The 25153-nt window shown below is 39.4% G+C and overlaps 1 protein-coding gene across 7 annotated transcripts in view; it reads left to right on the top strand.

The window, feature by feature from the left end:
- Nucleotides 1-25109, top strand: part of LOC309373903 (serine/threonine-protein kinase Sgk3) — a 53227-nt gene extending 28118 nt beyond the window's left edge. For 5 of the 7 annotated variants that reach the window (XM_081918446.1, XM_081918443.1, XM_081918444.1 and 2 more), the window contains 16 exons: nt 4732-4936; nt 10499-10582; nt 10701-10773; nt 13347-13422; nt 15640-15727; nt 16550-16599; nt 17476-17533; nt 18107-18190; nt 18274-18405; nt 18899-19011; nt 19259-19295; nt 19397-19483; nt 20416-20511; nt 21551-21706; nt 23288-23377; nt 24081-25109. In XM_081918446.1, the coding sequence (XP_081774572.1) occupies nt 4859-4936; nt 10499-10582; nt 10701-10773; nt 13347-13422; nt 15640-15727; nt 16550-16599; nt 17476-17533; nt 18107-18190; nt 18274-18405; nt 18899-19011; nt 19259-19295; nt 19397-19483; nt 20416-20511; nt 21551-21706; nt 23288-23377; nt 24081-24251 (1473 nt within the window). In that variant the 5' untranslated portion in view covers nt 4732-4858 and the 3' untranslated portion in view covers nt 24252-25109. The remainder of the gene's footprint in view (nt 1-4731; nt 4937-10498; nt 10583-10700; nt 10774-13346; nt 13423-15639; nt 15728-16549; nt 16600-17475; nt 17534-18106; nt 18191-18273; nt 18406-18898; nt 19012-19258; nt 19296-19396; nt 19484-20415; nt 20512-21550; nt 21707-23287; nt 23378-24080) is intronic. The other 2 variants (XM_081918447.1, XM_081918448.1) reach the window with 2 other exon arrangements.
- The last annotated feature ends 44 nt before the right edge of the window (nt 25110-25153 follow it).

Genomic DNA, 25153 nt, shown 5'->3' with positions numbered 1-25153 from the left:
AGGTCAAAACCTACATTCTTGTTATGGTCAAAGAAGTGTATCAAGACAAATAGGCAAGAAGTTCTCCTGCTTGGCTAAGGATTGGACATGATACTCACACAAATCAATATCTGCTGGAGAGAGAGGTCCTGTCAGTGTACCTCTCTGTTAGTTCATTTATGTATTAGATTTCTCACCTTTACTCCAAGGAGCTCAAGGTGGTGGCATACATGGTTTTCCCCCTTCCCATTTTATTCTCACCACAGCCTTGTGTGATAGGTTAGGCTGAGAGACAGTGACTGGCCCAAGGTCATGGCTGAATAGGAATTTGAACACTAGTCTCCCAAGCCCTAGCCCAACATTCAAACCAGTATTACCACATGGGCTCTCTGTACTAACTATTTCTCTAATTATTGTTGCAATGTCCACTTTGACGGGCGGGCAGGGATACTTAGCAAACTTCTCTGATAATTCAGCCTCCTGCTCTATGTATGAACTCCACTTCGTTTCTTGATGAAAACATTAATATGCATAGTATATTTGCATTTTAAAATACTATTGGATTGTTTGTGTAATAAAACCTTGGCTGAATTAATAAGATCTGACTGTTAATTGAAAGAAGGATGTTCTTAAGCAGAAAAGATAGCTAGAAACAACAGCTCAAGCCAGGATGCTAGGTGGTTTACAATACTTTATACATCTGTTCTTATTTCCTGTTTTCAGAGCTGGTAGCAACTATTAATGGATTTCCATCTTTTCCAGATTATCTCATGAATTGAGCTTGATTACTTTGTTTTGTTCTCCATATTCCACAAGAAACTCTGTAATCTTTAGAATGGCCTCTCTTATCTCTAAATGACTGAGAGTTATCCTCTGAGTGGGAACCTTGGTCTTAAATACTTCATAAAGGGAACAAAAGTCAAGTGATTGTTGCTGATTATTTTTATAGGTGTTAAAGGTGCTATTTACTTTCTTGTTTGTCCTAACAACCAGCTTTGGCTGTAGGTTGCAGTTTTCCTTTCATAGATTAGGAACTGTAGCTGAGAGCTGGTGAGTTGCTTGTTGCATGGCGAGGGCCCAAGGGCCCGCCCCCCCATTCCTTAGCTAATGAAACACAGACACCAGTGTTTTGTGTTAATGGGATAAATTAGGCCACAACTTTGTTGGTTACACATGTGAGCGGTTTTGGCTTAGGCATTGGAACTGAACCGTCTATATCTCTCCTGCCTGTCACGCAGGTAGTCTCATAAGGGTCAACCACTGGTAGGGGGAGCGCTATTGATGTACATAAATTGTGAGGGCCCCCCCAGGGTCCCCGATAGAGTCGTGGCATGGCTGTAGCCCATACCCGGGCTTCGGACGGGAACCACACCCCCGGATCCCTTTAACAGAATACCCTTAAAGAGGAGGGGCAGCTGAAGGCCACAACCTCCGCCCCACAAACCATGTTTACAAATGCCTAACTGCCAAACATTACAAAGTTGTGACAATTGCTACAAGGCAGGCGAAAACCATATGGCTGGTGCCAATTTGCTAAGTGGGAAAATTCCTACCTGCCCCCCGAGAACAGGCGACCAACTGTAGTCCATAGCAAGGCCAAGATGGAGAGCGCATAAAATTAGAGGGGGGGGGAGATCTGGCGCAGTAGACAAAGGAGACTGAGCCCAGCCACGCAGAAGTTTAAATCCAGGTGAGCCATGCCCCCAGTCGACCTGATTGGTCGGCCATGGAGCGTGACGCAGCCGGGAATCCCAATGATGCAGGCGGCATCACCACGCCAACCCCCTGGGAAGGGAAGCGGTCTTGCCACCTATGGATGCCACTTATGCCACCTATGGATGCCTGTTCTGAAGACAGGTCTTAAAAGTCCAACATCCTCTGTCCAGAATTCCATACTGGTTCTTGTGGCTCTTTTCATATTTGCTGAAAACAATTGCTTGCATTTTCCCCTCCCTCTACAAAAATGGTTTAAAAGACAAGCGTGTCTGCACAGAAATCTGGGACATTTGTTCACAGTGTGTACATGAATGTGGGCCTGAGAGTCTGCTTGTCTTAGAAATACCTATTAAAGTTATTCAAATGGATTGAAGTACTATAAGTTGTATTTCAATGCAAAGTTTTGTTTTATTTAAGTAATATTGTTTAAAGGCTTTTTTATTTTAAATGGCTTGCTCTAAAAATTAACCAATCTAAAAATTAACCGATTAACACACCAGAATGGCAGTACGTGAGCAAATATGAGTTAGCTTAGTTGCACAAAATAATTCTGACAGAAAAATAGGACACAATCTAGCTGTATTTATGCAATTTTCCATTGTGTGTGTGTTTTAATACAAGCAATTTAATCACATGTTTTAACTCTTAAATTAGTGAGACTGATCTACATTTGATTGATTTACATTTGCCTTGATCATGCTCTCAATTTTCGAGTAAGCCAGTGTAGATCAATAGAAAATATTTTTTCGTTGCTCTTGATAATGTATTGCTTTCTGTCAGTGCCTGCTAAATCCAAACAAACCTATTTAATAACCTTGAATTTCTCAGAAGCAACATAATTCTGAGCACAAAACTAAATTGGCTCATCAGAATCTATATTTTAGTAGGATGTTTAAAACAAGCCTCATAACTGAATTTTGAAGTGCTTTGTCACTTCAGCCAACACAAACATGGGTGTCTCCCTAACAGGAGAATTACATCACAGTGGCTTTATGGAAAAATGGGAGAGCGCATACCATTGAAACATAGACTTCTATTTTAAGATGGGAACTATTGTAGGTGTATATTATTTAGACTGGGTATTATATGTTGACAACTTGAAACGGTATCAGCTTTACTAATATAATAACAATCATGTTCTCTGTGCCTAACAAGGGACCATAAGTGCCTTTTTTTTTTAATGCTAGAGAAAGATTGCAATAACTACTGGCTTTTGAAAGAGAGAGGTAGCCATTGATACTTTGCTCCAGTTTGCCTTGTTGAAATCTGGGATCTTTAGTCCTAGACACAACTTGCCCTATAACTTCTTCAATCACTTTCTTAAATGTTGCAGATGGAGCTTCTACCAACATCTATTTACATTCCTCAACTTTTTAAGATAAAGCCTGGAGAACAATTCTGTTAAACTTTGAAAGAACCATTATTTTAGTTTGCCCTGATGTAACATTATTTTGTGATTGTGGCTGTCTGTTTTTTGCTTTCCTAATGGAGCAACTCTGTTTTCTGCATACTGTATCTTTGTATCTGTGTTGTTGCTCTAGATGCCTGCATATAATCATTTAAATTTGACCTAGTATAGCACTGCCTTGATCTATTTGGTCATACCTCTTTAAATGCCTTAGTGTACAGAGTAGGTCTTAATAAGCTTCCTGTTATAGTAGCACAAGTTAAACAGATAATTCACCCACTTTAGATTAATAACAAAACACATTTTAGGTACTGAACCACCACTTTTGGATGGCGATAGGAATATTCTTGTTCTTCAGAATTACCTTTCTATTATAAATATATAAGGCTATTTAAGAAAGAAAAAAAGAAAGAAAGATAAATTTATTGGGGATAAATTAAGCAAAATGGTCAGATCACCAAAGCAAGAACCTCAAACTGCTGCCTCTAGAGCAACTCACTGGAGATAAGAGTCATTTGCACACTGTCAAAATGCAGAGAAGAGGAGCAGAATTGCACTCCCTGCCTTAATGTGTTGACACCACCTTTTGTACACATGTACAAATTTATTGAATTTATATCCTGCCCTTCTTACCATAAGGCCCAATGAAGTATTATATGAGTAGGTTGTGGGAGATTTTAGCAGTCAAACCTAGCTGTATTTCAATGAAGTATTTTACCTGCATTATCTTACTGCTGTTGCATAAAGGAAAATGCATGACTGTGACCACAATTAAGTAAGTAAAGCATATTTAAACTTACTTCAGTGTGGTCTGCTTCAGTGCATGAGGATGGGGGAGTCAGCTGCTTCTTGCAGCTGTATATATTTAAATGTTTAATAGCCTATTCCTACGCTTCATTAATCTGTCGAACAATGGGATTCAATACTCTGCTACTAGGGTTCTCTGTGTGCTAGCCCCGTGGTTTTAAAAATAGGCACCACCAGCCACTTTTTTGTTTGTTTGTTAACCCACACACGTGGATCTCTAGAAGAGTAAATATAATTAATGTATCCTCTTACCAATTCCCATCACAGGTAGGGATTTAATTTGGAGTAAACAAGCATACATAAACAAACAAATGCCTGCCTGCAAGTTTCAGCAAGGAAGTTCCTATCTCATCTTGGCCACAGACTAACCATGTGGCTTTAGGCAAACCTTTATTTCTGTGCCCCTACCTGTAATGTAATAATAATACTAATCTATGTTATATTCCTCTTGTAAGGATTAATAAGAAAATGCATGAAAAGCTCTATGAATATATCATATATGTTACATAAATAAGTTACAGTAGTATTTTGTTATTTACCAACCATGTTTTAGTGATGGTGGTATTTTGGAGTTAAAAGAACCTAACACAACTGGTACGTTTCTTATGTCTGCATTTACAACCGCCAAGCCTTACTGTAGCCACGCTGCTATTATTCTTAAGACTTGACTGCCCTCCAGTTCCCAGGACATCCCACCTGTATCATCTTCACTTTATACAAACATGGAAAGATAACCTTTATTTAGAAAATCATTAAAATTTAGTTTGCAGCCATGATTCAAACCAGTCACCTGCTGAACTTTTTGTTTCGTTTTATTTAAGGTTTGCATGATGGAATGTAAATTTACACAAGAGAGGCTGCATGTTTTAGATCAATACTGCTGACATTTTCTACATTTTGCTATACCTGGTGTGGTGGTCTTGAATTTTTGCCTAAAGACAACATATAATGGATGTCAAGGAAAGCTGCCCAAGTGTTAGCATCCCCAGCTCTGATGAACACAGAGTGAAGAAAAAAAGATTTACTGTAAGTATGTGAGCATAAAGCACTTTTCTCAGTCAATGGGGGCTTATTCTTGTGCTCCATTTCATATTCAGTTAATGGCGTGGTTTGGATGTAATGTTGAACCATTATTTAGCACTATGTGAGCTAGCCTTAGGCTGACATGGTTTGCCCTCCCTTCCTGCATGAGGAAGAGATTAGAAGTATGTGCTCCCTATTTACACATCCAAATACTGTGGTTAGCTTAAACTAGGCATAGGCAAACTCAGCCCTCCAGATGTTTTGGGACTACAACTCCCATCATCCCTAGCTAACAGTACCAGTGGTCAGAGATGATGGGAATTGTAGTCTCAAAACATCTGGAGGGCCGAGTTTGCCTATGCCTGGTTTAAACGGGAGTTTATTTAAACAAGCCAGAATCAAAGTATCATTTATTATTCTGGCTTGTTTCAACAAACCATCGTTCAGATTAACTCAGTTCAGATGAAACAAGAAGCAAGCCTGATGTTGATTGATCCCTTAAAACAAAATATGTTTAGTGTTGTTTCCAAATCATGCCTATTAGCATATATGCAAATTTGGGTGTGAAGGTTAATGTGTTAACTCTGATTTTATGCATAGTGTAGAATTTAGTACACATAAAAATGTGCATCCCAAGGATATTGTAACACTTCCGTTGTTAAAGGCTTTTAAACATCTGAACTGCATAGCAGATCAAATTTAGGTAAGTTGCTGATCAGCATTATAAAAAGCAGAAAGCAACAGCATAGACAGTGGATCTTTTTATTTATTTAAAAAAACCCATTGAATGCAAACACATTAAATGACACTATTTCCCCTCTTTGTTAGTCTTGGTGCCTTTTGCTTCTGTTTCCCTTTCATTGTTTCCTGTTCTTTCTCCCCACCCCATCCCAGTAGCTTCTCTGGATGTGATTTGTATTTTTATTCTGTGTGTAATTTTGGCATTGGACAACCTTCTGTATTTTGTTATTGGACTAAACAATATTTCAATAGTATTCTTCTTCAGTAGGTTTTGGAAATTGCTGGATTGTAATGGCAACAACCTAGTACTTCTTTCAAAAACATGGTCTAATTTTGTTTTGCTGAGCAGTTTCCTCTGCAGCTGAATGATGTTGACCATCATAACACTCTTCCTACCCTCTCTGGCACCCCCTCCATCAATATAATGCAAATATATTATAGCCGTCTTTCCTTACCTCCGAAGGAAAATACTGTTCCTTGATGTAGCCAAAGCAGAAGTCTTGTTAGATCAAAATGGAACTTAAAAATTGGCCTTGTTATATCAAAATGGGACTAACAGGAAGTGTCAGGATTGTAATAGGTGTGAAAAGGAAAATATTGAGTGGAGCAGTGAGAGGAGATATTTAATACTTTCATCCTACACCATTCCTAATTAACCCCTCCCACAAGCTGCTCTTAGAATTGAGTAGAAAAAAAAACAAAGCATGATGGGTACACCCTTTTTCCCCACTGCAGGTTGTTTTGCTGCCTGGAGGGGTAATTAAAGGTAAGGGTAAAGGGACCCCTGACCATTAAGGCCAGTCGCAGAAGACTCTGGGGTTGCGGCGCTCATCTCGCTTTACTGGCTGAGGGAGTTTGCGTTTGTCTGCAGACAGCTTCCGGGTCATGTGGCCAGCATGACTATGCTGCTTCTGGCGAACCAGAGCAGCGCACCGAAACACTGTTTACTTTCCCGCCAGAGCGGTACCTGTTTATTTACTTGCACTTTGACGTGCTTTCGAACTGCTAGGTTGGCAGGAGCTGGGACCGAGCAACGGGAGCTCACCCCATTGTGGGGATTCAAACTGCCAACCTTCTGACTGGCAAGCCCTAGGCTCTGTGGTTTAGACCACAGCGCCACCCACATCCCATGGAGGGGTAATTAATTTGGGGGAAACTGAAAAGGATTAGGGTCAAGGTGTCTCCTTTAGGACCGCTGAAGGAAAAGTGTTTCCCATTCATAACATAAATAGATAAGAAGGTTGGAAAGGCTAAAGTATATTTTTATTTTGGAAATGAAATGTGAGTCCTCTGCTTCATATGGATTATGGGATATAGTGTTATATGGATTGACTAATTAAGAGTGAATGTCTTCTTGATAGTAGGTAAAGAATAGTGAGGACAAAAACATTATTTACATTTACTTACAACATGCAAACAAGAAAGGCTATTTTGTTAATTGTTGAGTTCTTATATTTGTATTTGAAAATGTTCTTAAAAACATCAACAACAAACCAAAAGCACACAATGAATTTAGAAACAAACAAACAAACAAACAAAAACTAGAGCTCCTGTGGCCATATTAAAGTGAGGAGGTAAATAAATCCATTGGGAGATCTGAGTTCACATAACATACATTATGGCCTTCTAAATTGGTTTGTTGAATTCCAAAGTAAGTGCAAACTCAGGATTTAATAGGGTTTTTTTGTGTATTTTTTTGTTTTTCATAATTCTTTGAGAACCAGAGGGTATGCTGGTTCTGCTGTGGAATTAATGAGCTGCACTTCCTGATTGTTACTAGCAATAAAGAATTTTTTGGGGATAATATCTTAAGAGGTTGGGCTGTCACCTGATTTAAGAAACCTTGATTAGTAATATGTGTTAGTTTTGACTGAAAACAAAAACCCAAATAATCAACACATTCAACCTGTTTTTCTCATTTGCATACTTATATTTTTACTTTGCTGTATGATCATTATGTGGCAACTCATATAAAAACTTAAATTATGATGGTGTAGACCAGCCTTTCTCAACCTTGTGTCCCCAGATGTTTTTGGCCTGCAACTCCCATGATCCCTAGCTCACGGGACCAGTGGTCAGGGATGATAGGAGTTTTAGGCCAAAAACATCTGGGGACACAAGGTTGAGAAAGGCTGACAGTACCTAGCAAATAGATGGCGTGAGACAACAAAAATGATTTTTATAATTGCACATATTATACATGAAACTCTAGTTTAGCTTTGTGTGACAAACCTTGTTAAGCTACTTCATTATAGTTGGAATGGTTGGGAGTTTCCATTTGGCAGCAATCAATATGCCATTAGTAACATATTACCAGCTGCTCCAGTTCTTAATCTGTAGTATTATTTATACATCTTAACCTGATTACTTCTTAATGCAGTTCGAGTTCACATCCAGAAATGCTTATCCAGAGTTTCTTAATCTGTAAACATTTCCATCATTTGTGTTTTTAAAAAATCCAATTTTCTCCCATCCTTCTTTTTTAGCAGTTTGAGTAATCCAAACAGTGAATCTATTGTATACAGTGGTACCTCGGGTTACATACGCTTCAGGTTGCATACGCTTCAGGTTACAGACTGCACTAACCCAGAAATAGTGCTTCAGGTTAAGAACTTTGCTTCAGGATGAGAACAGAAATCATGCTCTAGCGGCGCGGCAGCAGCAGGAGGCCCCATTAGCTAAAGTGGTGCTTCAGGTTAAGAACGGACCTCCGGAATGAATTAAGTACTTAACCCGAGGTACCACTGTATTGTCTAGTGTGAAATACCACTGGGTTAATAGTAGTAGCAGTAATAGCACTATTCCATTTACCATGGTTTTTTGTTGTGCTTATACTTGCAGAAATAGCCAGAATGGATGTGAAAATAAATTGCCATTGATTATTGGTTAGATGTTTCCCCTGGTGTCCTTTGCCATGTACAGTGGTGCCTCGCAAGACGAAATTAATTTGTTCCGCAAGTCTCTTCGTCTTGCGAGTTTTTCGTCTTGCGATGCACGGTTTTCCATAGGAATGCATTGAAAATCAATTAATGCGTTCCTATGGAAACCGCCTTCCCCCGACCTCTTCTGGCGGGCGGCATTTTAAAATCGCCCGGGACAGCGGAGGACTTCTCCGCTGTCTGGGGCGATTTAAAAGCCCCTGGGAAGGCAGGCAGGGGGGACAAAGACTTTTGCCCCCCGCCTGCCTTCAGAAGAGGTCCAGGACAGGCTTCGCGGACCTCTCCGCAAGCAGCGGGAGCGCTCCTTGCGGAGAGTTGCCAGCGCGCCCAGGCTTCGCGGCCCCGCCGCCCGGCTTCGGGACATCGTTCCGAAGCCGGTGGCGGGGGGAGGCTTTCTCGCCCCGCCGCCCGGCATCGGGACGATGCCCCGAAGCCGGGCGGCGGGGGGAGGCGTTCCTGCCCCGCCGCCCGGCATCGGGACGATGCCCCGAAGCCGGGCAGCGGAGGGAGGCGTTCCCGCCTCGCCGCCCGGCATCGGGGCATCGTTCTGATGCCGGGCGGCGGAGGGAGGATTTCCCGCCCCGCCGCCCGGCATCGGGGCATCCTTCCGAAGCCCGGCGGCGGGAGGAGGTGTCCCCGCCCCGCCGCCAGGCTTCGGAGGAGGTCCGAGGACAGTGGGGAAGACGCGCTGCGCTTCCCCACTGTCCCGGAGATTTCCCTATGGGCTGTCGTCTTGCGAAGCAAGCCCATAGGGAAATTCGTCTTGCGAAGCGCCTCCAAAACGGAAAACCCTTTCGTCTAGCGGGTTTTTCGTCTTGTGAGGCGTTCGTCTTGCGGGGCACCACTGTATATGTACTGAATATGTATACTACTATGATTCCCCCCCCTGATTTGTAAGTAGCTAAGAATAGATGACCATACAAAGTAGAATTTGCCTTTAAAAATGTACCTAGCAAAGCTATGTGCAAATTAATGTTTCCTTTGAATCAAGACTCTCCGTTGTAAATTTGCAAACCATACATTTAATTTAACATGTACAGCTTTGCGGCATCTAGTCCTGCCCACTATAAATAGTGGCTGTTCTAATTTCTAGAGAATATGTTCTCTAATCATGCACAGTTCAGTTATTATGGAAGGTTACTGTTCTTGCACTACATTCTTTTTAAGCAATTGCTTAACTACTGTACATTTTCAACCTTTTCGGGATAAATCTAACACAACTCTAGTTTATATCTGCAACTTTTCACTTTCATTAACGTTTAATTTAAAAGCTACTCCTAGAAACATTTTGTTTCCCTGGATGTTAGACCCTGGAAATATTGTAAAAGTCTGTTTTTACTGGCATAGATCAAAAAGTATCTAGCACAAGTGAAAAGGCATATCCATTTGTACAAGAGAGGCCAAAACCTTTGCTGACTCTCCCACCCTTCTGCAGCCTCCACACCTCTCTAATGATTCCCCAGCATTCAAGACTGACTCTTTGATGAGCACCGTGGGAAGAAGGAGAAAGGAAAATCCCATTCCATAAGTCATGTTTTTCTCACGGGTCCAGGGATCCAAAATACTTAACAGGACATAGCAATGCTGAAACATGCTGTTCTATATATGCAATTTTAACAATAAGCTCTTATTGCTGTGGCATTTACTTTTGGGTGTTCTGCACTGACGCTCTTGGTATCTTCATGTTGAAAAATCCTAATGTGTTCAGCAGCCCTGTATTGGAGAATGCAGTGTGCTTTCAGGCTCATCCTGTAATTATGTATAAAACTCAGGCTCAAAGATTTAATAGGTAAACGAGCAACAAACGTACACAGGTTCATTAACTCACAACTGTTTTATTTTAATCTTTGCATTTCTCACTAATTTTACTTTTGTATCCCTACAGGTTTACAAAGTTTTGGTCTCAGTTGGCAATAATGAATGGTTCGTCTTCAGGCGATACGCTGAGTTTGATAAACTGTATAATACAGTAAGTAAAGGGAGTCGTGCTAAAATTGAATCAAGGGATGACCCTCTGCCAATACAACTGTGTCTGGAAGGTATCTATACTCCAAAGTTAAACTACCTGTGTGTTTTGTGTATTTCAGCTAAGGAAACAATTTCCCACTATGAACTTGAAGATTCCTGCTAAAAGAATATTTGGAGACAATTTTGATCCAGGTAAGTCACATAAGTTCTTTTCTTCTTTTATTGCTTTTTAATAAACAGTGTCTGCAGAGGCTATTTTTAAAGCCTACTAAATGGTTGGAGTTAGATACCATAGGCCAAAAGTCGGTGGACTTTTTTGGTTGCTTTTTGCCTTTATGGGAAATCCTTGCCTATTAACTACAACTTGCCAGTAACTTTCACACGGTGTAACTGATGTGCATTGATTGGTGAATGTGTGTTCTCTGTCTTTCAAAATCCACAGAGTATTAATTCAAAGTAGCTGATTGCCAGAGTGCAGTGTCTGATTTTCTTTCCTTGGGAACATTTGTCTGTACAGTAGAGGAAAACATTAAGCTGATTTACCTTGCAATCAACGTCATACATCTGCTTGTAGACCTGAAAATACACTTGCAAGAAAAGGGATGGGTAAATAATGGGAGGACCACAGGGGTTTAAAAATCCCCAAGCTACAAGTACAACATTGCACATGCGACATTTGGATTTTATGTAGAAATGTATGATGCAGGCGATGGTGAATGTATGGCATTATGGGTTGCATTTCCTGAACGTCCACATACAAATGGTATGTAAGTGAGATAACAAGCACAATCTCGACAGGTCTTTTAGCTGTGACCCCTCTGCCCCCCCCTTTGAAACTCCCCTGAGAAGTAAAAGCAGCTTTTCACTCAGCACAGGGTCGGGCTAGAGTTCTGGGGCTTGGGGGAGAACGGAACGAGGTATTTTTGGCATGCAGGATTAGTTGCATCATTGTATGGCTTGTGGATGAAGTTGTTATGTTTTTCCTGGCATGTCTATATTCTAAAGTACTGCTGCAAAGTAAAAAATACTATTTGTGTTTATAATGCCAATAAACTCTAACACAGTGTCTGTTTAAAGTTATTTTTAATAGTAATACAGTATGACGGTATTAGAGTTCTTAGCTTTTGAGCCATCTGATCTGCTGGTACCACGTACTTGTAGCGCGTAGTGTTTGTTTATGACCCTCCTCTTGGGGCACATTTTATGTTGATTCTTTGTGGACTGACATGTGGCACAAACCCTTACCAAGCAAAGGGATGGTTTGACCTTTAAGTCTCTCTGCACAAATCTGTGATTAGATCCCTTGAAAATCTTGGTTCAGTGCTGACTTCATTCTATTCATAGCTTAAGACTTTTGAAACAGGTTGAAATCAAGACTTTGTTAATCAGTGGAATTCTGCCAACTCAAGCGCATTAAGGATCAGGGGTGTGTGTGTTGTTTTTATTTAAAAAACCATGATAGTGCTTAATGCAGCAGGTTTCATGCACATCACTACCATTCCTTTGTTATATTGTATGTGGTATATTCTGGTCCATTGTGGAATGTATAATGCTAATAAAATATAAGGGATGTGAATTACTTTCCATTTTAGCAATTCTGTAAACAACCAGACTAATTTATGCTTACTTAAATGCAAATAAAGTTTCTGTTATATCTTCTCAAACTCAGCTGTCAACCTTGATTCATTCAACATGTCCTTTCTACTGCATATATTATATCCATACATATTGCACCAGATTTATTTCTTTGTTAAATTTTGTAAAGATTGGATGATAGGATAATAAATGGGTAATGAAGCAAGTATCTACAGGGTAGGGAGAGGTGTGCTGTGGGAGGTAGAGCAGGCCAAGTAAGGGGCACACAGCACAGGCACTTAGTGATTGTCCTGAGTGCCAGACCCTCCTCCAACTGGGGAATTGCAGTTGTCGTATAAGTCAGCCTTTGAGACTGCTGCTGCTGAATGCCAGGTCAACTCTGAATAAGACCTCCCTCATCCATGATCTGATTGTGGATGAGCAGGCCGATCTGGTCTGCATCACTAAGACTTGGGTGGGTGAACAGGGTACAGTTGGCATCACCCAGCTGTGCCCACCCAGTGCAGTATCTGGGTAGACTTGAGGGTTGGGGAGTAGCTGTGGTCCCTAGAAATTCTCTCTCTCTCCAGGCCCTCTGTCCAGTTGTGGGGTGGGGGCAGGATCTAGAGTGTGTGTTCCCAGCATTGGACAATCAGGACAGAATAGAGAATCTGCTGGTTCACCTCCTGCCACACTGCCCAGCAGTGTCCTTGCCTTTGCTGAAAGAGCTGGTCTTGAGGATTCCAGGACTGCTGGTTTGGGGGGACTTTGACATCCATGCAGAGGCAATCGGCAGCTCAGGACTTCATGGCTGCCATGACGACCATGGGGCTGTCCCAACATGTCATCGGCCCAAGCCTTCCCTCCTCCATTTTAATTGTCTGAAACATTTGTGGAACTAAAACTGTTGTTTGAAAGGATTGGTGCGTATTCACATGTATTTGTGTATCTCTTATTTTTTTTGTAAGAGCTCTTATTTGTCTGAAGACCAGACGCTTCTTGCAATCTGGTCTAGTCAGTTTCACCAACCCATTGACCCTTAGAGGATACAGTCAGGATAACAGGAGCATGTGGGCCTTTGTCTTTACATTATGGAACTGATTAACACTGAAGTAATCTGGAAAAAAGTGTAAACTTCATTTTTTAAAAAAAAGAAATCTAATATATGGTCCTTCCTAATTTTCTTTCAGATTTCATTAAGCAGAGAAGAGCAGGGTTGAATGAATTCATTCAGAATTTAGTACGACAGCCAGAACTTTGCAATCAGTAAGTTAACACACACATATATTTCCCTAGAAATAAGGGTATGTTATCGACCGTATAAGGAAGCGATTTACAAATTGCTTCTAAGTACTCCACTATAAGCAGTTTTTTTAAAAAAATTGCACCTGTGACTACCCGATGCTACACATGCAAAAAGGAAAGGCTAATCACCATGAGGTCTTCCTTGAGAGTATGTCAGGGGCATCTGGCTGACTGCGATTAGACAGAATGCTCAACTAGATGGACTGGTTTGCTCCAGGAAGGAAGGTCTAATGTTCATCAGTCATTGACTTCCCTAAATAAGACTTATTATGAGATTTTTTTAAATCCTACCTTTCCATCCCAAAGGAAAGTTCTCAAAGCTGTTACTTTCATAAATATAAAATTATAATTAAATATTGTGCATGCCTTTGATGATCATCATTCAAGCCTCAATAATACTTTGAAGTTACACTTTATCTAAATAGAAGAAACAGAGGTTTCTGGACGGTGCAGTTTCACTAGTTGGCAAAACATGTTAAAGAATCTGAAAAGAAGCCCGGACATACTGTTTTTCTTAGCCACATGTCACTATGCAGAGTTAGATGTTCCTGAAGTGCTTCAATAAGATTAATGAGGGTACAAAATTTGAGCTTCTCTGACTGGTCCATCTTCAGAGACTGATTCCAGAACTTTCTGAGGAATTTGCCTGTTGATGCCAGCCTTCCTGTCACCAGCCTGGTGGCTTAATGAAATTGCCAATATAGTCTGGCTCATGGTTCAATTGAATTTAGACATTACCTTCTCAGACAGTAGTCTTGGGTATGTTCCTGGTTTTAATCCAGAGCTCTATTATATGAGGCTGCTGGAGAGATGGGAAGAAAACTTGGGTGAAGTTTAAAGCTCCATTTTAATTCTGTGCTAAGGTGATAAAAAAGCCCAAATGTTGAGCTTTCATGTTAAAATAAATCTCTCTCTTAAACATTTTATCAGATAAAATCTCTTGCATCCACCCACACAAATTTTGTTATTGGTGAAGTCTGAGAGCAGTATCTGAATTATCTGCTGGTCCACTCCTGATAGGTATTTTAAATTCTTGTTGTCCAAGGATGTGGACAACATGCTTTAAAGATTTGAAACACCCACTCTTGTTCCCTGATTTGTAATCTTCCCTGGGCCATTTAGACTTGATGCACTCATGAATTGGCTACTGCAGCATGCTGAGCTTCTCTTGAGAAATAAGGGTCACAGGGAGCATGTTGTTCCAGTTCTGGCTCAGCCATGTGGGTTTCTTTTAGTTTCCAGGTCCAACTGAAGGTGCTGACAGCAGCTTTTAAAACCTTCAAGGTCAGAGGCCTGTATCTCTCCAGGAGTGCCTCTTTCCAAATGTACCTCCTCATGTTCTATGATTAAAGGGGGAGGCATTGTTATTATACCCATCCACAAGGGATATAAGAATTGTACCAGGCATAGGCAAACTCTGCCCTCCATATGTTTTGGGACTACAACTCCCATCACCCCTGACTACTGGTCCTGTTAGCTAGGGATGATGGGAGTTGTAGTCCCAAAACATATGGCGGGCCGGGTTTGCCTATGCCTGAATTGTACAAATACAGAGCAATACCTATTCCATGGTAGGACATATGCCACCTGAGGCAAGCTTGGCAACTTCCTGGCTGACTTCCCTGTAGCTTGTTAACACAAAGCCTTTTTTTATTTTTAAAGAAGGCTTTTAGCAGAGTTCATTGACCGTGGCACTAGGTTTTGCTGCTGGAGTTTCTGTTGCTTTACATTTGCAATTTGCAATTTTCTCTGTGCTAGTATAAGTTTAGTTTTAATTAAATTAGCAAATTAGAAACAGAAAATGATAGTAATGCTGAAGGTGTTAGAAAGGAAATGGCTTATTCCAGGTGGCATTCACAAGTTATCCAATTAGTATACACTTTAGAAGTGGAAGTGGAAATTTGGTTCTAATTAACAAACTCTGAAATTATAACATGGAAATTGAATAAAAATAGGGAATAATGCAGGTAGATTCACTCCCTGATTTGGTTTCTATTTTACGTAGTCATTATAGTTTCTGCTCCTGTTTTATTTCTGCTCGTGTGCAGATAAAATAGAAATTTGGTAATGTTTCTTTCTGAAAGTAGTGAAATAGAGAAGCTTCCTCTGTTCACATTGCAAAAGTATAAATGTACTATTATTTATAATGGATGGATTTAACCTCCATCCTTTTTTTAGCCCAGATGTCCAAGCATTTCTTCAGATGAACAATCCAAAGCACCATTATGATCCATCTGAAGATGAAGATGAAAGGAACAGTCAAAAGGTAATTAAAACTTCTGGGTTCCTTCCTAGAAAGTGTGGATTTGTTGTACAGTGCAATGGAAAGTAAGGCACTGCTTGTATCTCCTCATCTGTAATTAGATTTCTAAGTCCACATGATATTTCATAAACGGTAATTCCACTATTTGAATCTTGGACTACTTTCTATTCTTCTGCCTATTTTATTGCCATGCATCCTGTGTTCCAGTAAAGTTTATGACTATTATATTTATAATATTGGTTTGGATCCTTTGATCTTCCAACAGCCAAGTTACATGCACATCTAGGATGTTAAAATAGTAAACATAACAACAGCAGATGCTGCTTGCTTATCATCAAAACTGCTCTGAGATTATCCTAGTTCTAAGGAAATACTCAAGGCCAGATCTCTCACTACTTACTTTAAAGCCTTGTATACATACTTTGTTCATCTATTATTCAGTGCTAGGTATACAAAGTGTTGTCTGATCTTATAGAATCATTAGTCATACTTAGTTAGGGTAGATCTATTGAGATTGATAGGTCTGCTCTTGAGAATGTAGGAATAAATGTTCTTTCTAGCAAATAAAAATAATTAGAATCATAGAATCATAGAGTTGGAAGAGACCACAAGGGCCATCGAGTCCAACCCCCTGCCAAGCAGGAAACACCATCAGAGCACTCCTGACATATGGTTGTCAAGCCTCTGCTTATAGACCTCCAAAGAAGGAGACTCCACCACACCCCTTGGCAGCAAATTCCCCTGTCGAACAGCTCTTACTGTCAGGAAGAATTAAAACCTTGATGTGACTCTTATTATTCTTTTGTATCCTCTTTCTTTCAACAGCTAAACTCTACCTCACAGAATATCAACCTGGGGCCATCTGGAAATCCTCAGTAGGTTTTTAGTTAAATATAAACCAAACGTTAGACTGAATTTATTAACCATGAAAAAAATCAAGCAACTCCATGTATGTATTTGCCCTTTTGAGCAGCTTTGGAATAAGTTCCTCCTTCTCAAATCAGTACCAAGATAATATTTCTTGTGAGCTTAGTGCAAACCAAAGGGGAAATGACAAAGTTGTGAGAATCTGGTGAAACAAATGTTGAGCAAAAACAAGCAAGCAAAACCAAATGTGGGGGACAGTGATGAATAAAGCAGGAAATGCTATGTGGATTGATTGTTGCTCAAAGAGGCTGCAAAGGAGTAGATGCCTGATGGCTAAATGGGAATTGTGGACAAGAGTACAGATAATATAGAAGGGATGGTCACTTGGAAGATAAATAATGATCGTTGGAATGTGTGCCATGTCTGTCATTGGACTGCTAAATAAAACCATGGCTACTGTCTTACCAGAAGGGACGCGGGTGGTGCTGTGGGTAAAACCTCAGCGCCTAGGGCTTGCCGATCACATGGTTGGCAGTTCGAATCCCCGCGGCGGGGTGAGCTCCCATCTTTCGGTCCCAGCTCCTGCCCACCTAGCAGTTCGAAAGCACCCCTAAGGTCAAGTAGATAAATAGGTACCGCTTTATAGCGGGAAGGTAAACGGCGTTTCCGTGTGCTGCACTGGTGTTGGCTCGCCAGAGCAGCTTCATCACGCTGGCCACGTGACCCGGAAGTGTCTCTGGACAGCGCTGGCCCCCGGCCTCTTAAGTGAGATGGGCGCACAACCCTAGAGTCGGACACGACTGGCCCGTACGGGCAGGGGTACCTTTACTGTCTTACCATCTTGACTACTTTAAGTAACCCTCATTTTCCTCAATCCCTTCCAGTGCTAAACCAACAGACTTTGACTTCTTGAGAGTTATTGGGAAGGGCAGCTTTGGCAAGGTAGGCCTAATTTTAATTGTTTTACGTATTCTTCTGTCATACTTTTCCACCTGAGCTTCTTTTGTGGAGAAATCCACTTTTGTTGATGGCATGAGGTGAAGGATTACAGCACATGTATTGCGTACAGGGAGTTATATGTTCAATCCTTTACATCTCCAGTGGAAAAAGGAATAGCTGGCAGGTGATGAGAGAAACCTCTGCCTTAGTTCCTGGGCGGCTGCTGCCAGAAAGAGTAGCAATAGAGGTCTACATTTTAGAATGAATTGATTTTAGAATGTATTTCAATTAATTGATTGTGATTTTATGTAAACTGTGTTATTTTTACTGTTGTTAGCTGCTCTGAGCCCAGTTTTGGCTAGGGAGGGCGGGATATAAATTTATTATTATTATTATTATTATTATTATTATTATTATTATTATTATTAATTATTACAGGGACAGATAGTCTTAATAAAGGCTGCACCCTCTGTGTATTTGTGAAAAGCTAAGAAGTTGAAATTTAGTGGTGTTCCTTTACTTTTAACACTTTAGTGCAAGAACAGACTTTCATGCTATATGCAAATTCTTCTTCAGGTTCTTCTTGCAAAACGAAAACTGGATGGGAAGTTCTATGCCGTTAAAGTGCTGCAGAAAAAGATTATTCTCAACAGGAAAGAGGTGAAAGGAAATAGATATTTAATTTTTCCCTCCCAGTTACCAAATTGTTCCTATTTACTTATTGACCTTTCACTTCCTTGCAGCAAAAACATATTATGGCTGAACGTAATGTGCTGTTGAAAAATGTGAAGCATCCATTTTTAGTTGGATTGCAATATTCATTCCAAACTACAGAGAAGCTTTACTTTGTTCTGGATTTTGTTAATGGAGGGGAGGTAGGTATATTTTTGGGTCTTTCTATTGTGGCAATGTGGTGCCCATTGAAATCAACAGAACCGCTAGTTTAGACTCACTTAGAAGCTGCAATAATGAACTGAGTCAACTTAATTCAAGATGGTTATATTGTTGCATCACTTAGATTCTGTAGCAAGTCTGCTGGAAATATGGTGTTGATTCTCAGCATATGGAACAACCAGCTTACACCATCACAGTAGCAGTTTATATTAGCCCCACATCTAAACATAAATCTACCTCATTTACCAGCTGTGGCCCAAGTATGCTGGGCCTACAGATGTGACAAACTAAGGAAATGATTAAAGGAAGGATGTGAAGGATGTGAATGATTATGCACACAGAGAATCTATTTTCACTGTTTTGATAGTTGTTCATAGGGAAATCGCTAGTTCTGCTAATCTATCATTAAGAATGACACCATCTATTTTGTTTTTAATGTTGCATTCTTTTAACTTGCACTCTGCATATTTGCAGCTCTTCTTTCATCTGCAAAAAGAGCGTTCCTTTCCTGAACACAGAGCCAGGTTTTATGCTGCTGAAATAGCCAGTGCATTGGGTTACCTACACTCCATAAACATTGTATACAGGTAATAATTTATAATAATTACAGGTAATAATTTACAACATTTAGTTGTAGTCTAAATGACCACAAAGCTGAATGTCAGCATTTTGTATTATTGTATGTGCATTTGTTTCTCATGCTCACAAAGCATGGTTTCCACAGAGGCCTGTTTTCTTTTTAAAAGCTTATGTAAGACAGTGGGTATTACTTGCTAAACGTGCTACTTACAATCCTATTCTGAACTATCTGTTTCTTTTTGTGTGTGTGACCAGGGATTTGAAGCCAGAGAATATCCTTCTAGATTCACTGGTAGGCATTAAATATATTTTCCTGTTGCCCCAGGTTTTATTTTTAATATGATCCCTAACACCCTGCATTATTTTACAGTGAAATGTTTGTTTTCAATGCAGGGGCATGTTGTTTTAACAGATTTTGGGCTTTGTAAAGAAGGAATTGCTACTTCAGAAACTACAGCAACATTTTGTGGTACACCAGAGGTATGTAAATTTCTTTGCACGATTTAAGAAAATATTTTGCAGTGGATTTTGCAAAACCTTGCTGTGGTGGGGAGGAAGTGTTTGAATCAGTGGGTCTGTACCAATGTAAGAGACAAGCTACATGCTACTCTGTGCTGGTGCTCTTTTTACTGAAAAGCAAACTCATAGGCTTTGTCACAAGGGCAAAATCATTTCAGCTGCTATGTTTTCTTAGTGGGGAAAATGTTAGTGCATATATGGGCCTTGTAGTGACAGACTTGGAAACAATATTTTAAGTATACATTGTAAGAAAATGAACACAGGCTAAACATTGGGGGGAATGCTATTTTATTATTTATTTAATGCATTGGTACCCCACTCTTCAGCCAAAAAGGCTTTCAGATCATTTTTTTAAAAAGGAGGGTCTCTTCCCTCAGGCTGACAACCTAAAAGATGCAACACAAAGGGAAGAAGGGGGGGGGGGAATACATTTGGACACTAGTTCTCAAAGTTACAGTTAACTATAATCAGGCCCATGCAGACTGGGGACAGCCAGGTACACATACCCTGTGCCTTAGACGGCTAAGCTGGCCGGATGGTCCAGCTAAGCACTGGCTGCCTTTTTGTTTGTGTTTATAACTTTATTCTAACAAGACTCCCATTCTGGGTCTCAGACAATCTCTGCACAGACCTGACTATAAGGATTCTTTAACAGTGGGCCAAGCTTTCTAGAGAGCTTACAGAATCTTTTCGTTAGAACAGAACAGCAAAGGCAATGAGTGCACAGAAATGTGTTTCAGTGCTGTTATTAGTGATTTCTAATATTACTAGATTATAATCAAGACATTTTTGAGCTGCCTTCGTCAGAGTAACAATACTCTCTCATGCAATATTTCATTTGGCAAGAGGAGCTGTCTCTCTGAGTAAGTAGTCAAACTTCTTTTCCTCTATAGTACCTGGCCCCAGAGGTGATCAGAAAGCAACCCTATGACAACACAGTAGACTGGTGGTGCCTTGGTGCTGTTTTGTATGAAATGCTATATGGTCTGGTAAGTGTTTTCATGTTTTTCACGCATTATATTTAAAGCAGTACTTCCAGATGTCTCTGCAAAGCGGTTGTTGTGGGGAAACAGAGGAGAATCTTTGTCTTCCTGTCCTATTGTGGTGTTTCACTGCTGGAAATGGGATGTTGGATCAGAGGCACCAATGCTTTGATTTCACAGAACTGTTCCTATCATTCACAATATTAAGAACACATCTTACACATTCCAGATTCATATTTACGAACAGGTTACTTGGTTTTGTTGGGTTTGACTGCCTAATAAAATTTGATAAATACTTAGCAGATCTTGTTGCATTGTCTAGTGCTGCTTTTGGTTTTATGTTGTTAATTTCCTGACTTTCTACTGGAAACAGATTATGTCACCCGGCACAGATGGAACAGACAACTGAAGTGGCAATGATGCTATTCATTGCTAAATAGAATGGAATTAGCTAGAAAAGGCTGCCAGTGTCAATGTCCAGGACATAAACAACATGTTCTCATTTGCTCTTGTATTTCTCCTTGATACTAGAGTAAAATGTATCTATTACAGGCTTGTAATACTTATGCTGAAGAACATGTTTTTCTTGCATGTAGGAGAATGCTGGGGAGGGTTACTCTTCCTCTTCTCTCTTTATTATAAAATGCTTTACTGACCTCAAAAAAGGCCACACAATTGCTTGCACTACAAGCAATTTTTGTATATAGTTGCTATTTATATTGTTCTGGTGTATAACAGTTTTCAGCAAAATTCTTAAATCAGCTATTAAGAAGGGCTGATAGTGCTTCATAAGCTACTTTATCCAAGAGACAAGAACTCCAAAGTGGTGGTCAAAAAAGCCCCTTTCTTGCCTTTATATGACATGAACTTGCTACACAGATTAAACAGATGTTCTTGACTATTCTGCCTTGTGATCTCTGAAGTGAACTCTGTCCAATCTAGCATGAGTGAACATTCAAAATTATTCATTTATCGACATTTCTTGAATAAGCCTAGTGATTTTTAGTTTAGCATCCTAATTGTGTGTTTTCCTTGCCCTCTCCAGCCGCCCTTTTACTGCCGTGATGTTGCTGAGATGTATGAAAATATTCTCCACAAACCCCTACATTTAAGGCCAGGCATCAGTCTTACGGCTTGGTCTATTCTGGAAGAACTTTTGGAGAAGGAGAGACAAAACAGACTTGGAGCTAGAGAAGATTTTGTACGTAATGTATCTGAAGAAACAAATGAATCAATCAATAGGCAATGTCAAGCTTAGAGCTATAACATCAGTTTAGAATTCTAAATATTGACTTTCCTTTGAAAATTATCAGTTGCCAAGGCAATCCTAAAAGGTGTTGAAATTTATTGATAGGAACCATTTAAATAATCTGAGTTTGGCTACTGCAGTTGCTTTAAGTAAACAAAAAGCATTTTCCAATTAGGACTATTTCTTTAGCTTGGCTGGCTCAGCACAAACTGAAAACATATGTAACACCCAAGTAGTTATGCTCCTGTAGGATATTTGCCTTGTGAAATATATTATTCTAGCATATTACAGAGGTCTATTTTGTTGGCAGCAAAAGACTGTTTTTTAAAAAATATATATATTTATTGAATTTTATAACAATTAATGATACAAATCTCATTCATCATGTTATTTACAATTATTCTCCCTCCCCTCCTCTGGACTTACCTCAACCCCCTCCCCCGCGCTGAGTTATTTAGTTTTATTTATTGTACCCTGCTTTTCCTACACAAAAATAAAATCCCTTATCATTTCTCTAAAATATCTGTTACACAAATGAAGTTGTAAAAGTTTATTCAAATCCTGCCAGTGAATCCAGTCCATTCTGTTGTTTCTGCAAATAAACTATAAATAGTTCCCAGACTCCTTTGAAATCCTTTTTGTCCTCTTGTAGTTTGTCTGTTAGCTTAGCCAATTCTGCATACTTCATTAGCTTTTCTTGCCATGATTCCTTTGATGGTATTTCTTTTGTCTTACAATATTGTGCAATCAAGATTCTTGCTTCTGTTGCAGCATACATAAATTAGTTTTGCTCTTTGTTCTGAGTAAATAGCTTGGACTCCCCTCATATATTTTCTCCAAATTCCATCTCTTCTGGGACTTTTTTCATAAAGTCCCAAGAGATATTATCAAAGGCTTTCTCTGTGTCTATAAACATTAGGGCCGCTTGTTTTTCATTTCTAACTTCCAGGTATTCTATTATATTCAAAATATTTCTTATATTATCTTTCATTTGTTTTCCTGGTAGAAACCCTGCTTGGTCTCTATGAATATATTCCTCTAAAGCCTTTTTTAATCTGGTTGCTAAGATGTACACAAACAGCTTGTAATCATTGTTTAATAGAGAAATAGGTCTATAATTTTTAACTGGCTCTTGTTTTGGAATTAGTGTTATATATGCTTCTTTCCATGTCTCTGGAACCTTCCTTATTTTTAGAATTTCACTCATCAGATCATTTAGAGGGTTCACAAACTGTTCACTCAGTTTCTTGTAATACTTAGCTGATTGCCCATCCGGTCCAGGCGATTTATCAACTTTTGCTTGACTTACTGCATTTAAGACTTCTTGCCCTGTTATTTCTTCATTTAATACTGCTAACTTACCTGTTTTTATTTTTGGTAAATTACTCTTTTAAAGATATTCCTCTATCTTTGGTGTCTTTTCTGTTCCCTTTTTATAAAAATCAGCAAAGTACTTGACAAAGGCAAAAGACTGCTTTCTGATCAGTATAAGACAAGTGTATATGTATCATGCAATTGTATGTTGCATTTCAGCTTGAAATTAAGAGGCATCCCTTCTTTGAATCTCTCAGCTGGACTGATCTCGAACAAAAAAAGATCCCACCACCATTTAATCCTAATGTGGTAGGTACAATAGTTCATACTTCAGTAAACTGGAATATAAGAACTCATTCAAGAAGTAATTACGGTTAGCTATAAAAACAGCAGCAATGATTGTAATCAAATTCAAATGCTTAGTTGAAAGGAAGGCATGAAAAAAATCTATCATGGTATCAAATAACTTTAAAAAGGGAAATATGCAAAAAGAACTTTTTTTAAAAAAAAGTTTCAAGCAGAGCTTTAAAGTAATCATAATGATGAGATATACTAACACTAGCAAAGCAATCCTATCAGGGTGTAAAGATCTGTGGTGGAGTTACTGCTATTTCCTAAGCCCTGCCCGCTTGTCCTGGCCAGGGCTTTAAAGTAATCATAATGATGAGATATACTAACACTAGCAAAGCAATCCTATCAGGGTGTAAAGATCTGTGGTGGAGTTACTGCTATTTCCTAAGCCCTGCCCGCTTGTCCTGGCCAGGGCAGAAGGTATGGACAGCTATTTTTATTTTTGGTTCCCTCCATTACTTCCACCCATAGAGAGGGAGGTCCACAATATCCTATGGACTCTGGGACACTCTCCCTGGTAAGATTGCACCATTGATTATTTTGCTGATAAATTGTTTTGTTGATAAATTAATAGACCTTCCCAGTTTGAACTGAAATATGACACACAAGAGGTAGAAACCATACCTTTTTCTTACAACAATTTGTATGTTTTATTTCCTAGTCTGGTCCAGATGACATCAGAAACTTTGACACAGCATTTACAGAAGAAATGGTACCCTGTTCAGTTTGCATTTCTTCTGACTATAATATTGTAAATGCCAGTGTGCTGGAAGCAGATGATGCATTCATTGGATTTTCTTATGCACCACCTTCTGAAGACTTATTTCACTAAGATTTCTGGATGCTAAGAAATACTTGCAAGTCATCTTTAGATGGACTGGAACGTTTTGATTGTGAACGGATTCAAAAATATGTGCAACTAGTGCCTCGTTTGAAATGTTGAACAAACTTTTTCTGCTGTAATATGAGGAACCTGGGCATTTTGGATTACTTCCTTACGACTGTTACACCTGCTGTACAAAAATACTTTTTGAACCAATACCTTTAGTTAGCTGTTCTTAACTTTGACTCTCTGTAAGAAAGGACACTGACTGTTTCCCCCCAAGTTTACATTGATAGCTCCAAATTGTCTGTCTGTCAAAGCAGCACACTTTCTCATTTAAAGGCCTTTGTAAGCTATCTAGTGACTTTGTGCTTGAAATGTTACTATGCAAATATTTTTGTATAGCACTGTTTTTTAAATAAGATAAGCATACTCTGCACAATTTGCTTGTTCTTTAAGCCAAGGTGGTTTATTGGTATCACTTCTTCTTAACTCCAAGCAAGAATCTGTACAATATTGCCCATCTTAAGGCCAAACTGTGCCACCTTTAGTTATACTGGGCCCTGAATTGCAACCATTACCACTTTACTCAAGTAATTTGATACATTCCATTAGTAAAACCTAGAAATGTGCTCTCTAGGTTAAACAAAGGTGGAACAAATTAGCCTTAAGTATTTTTTTTTATAACAATGCTTCTCATAATGTCTATAACTTTTTTCCTCTTCTTGTAGAAGATAAATGGCTTTTTCCAAAGAAATATATAAGGAAAAAAATGACTGCATTTGTAGAAGGGAAATTTTGTTCTTGTGTTTAGAAAACTAATATATTTCAATTTGATTGTATTAAAATTCACTTTCATGAGATCTACACTTTGATTAGCTCATGCTTGGATTAAAAAAAGCTAACACAGT

Source organism: Podarcis melisellensis (assembly GCF_964234715.1).
Source record: "Podarcis melisellensis genome assembly, chromosome: 7".
NCBI lineage: Eukaryota > Metazoa > Chordata > Lepidosauria > Squamata > Lacertidae > Podarcis > Podarcis melisellensis.
The sequence above is the reverse complement of the archived record's forward strand: the minus strand, read 5'-3'. Positions and strand labels throughout refer to the sequence as shown.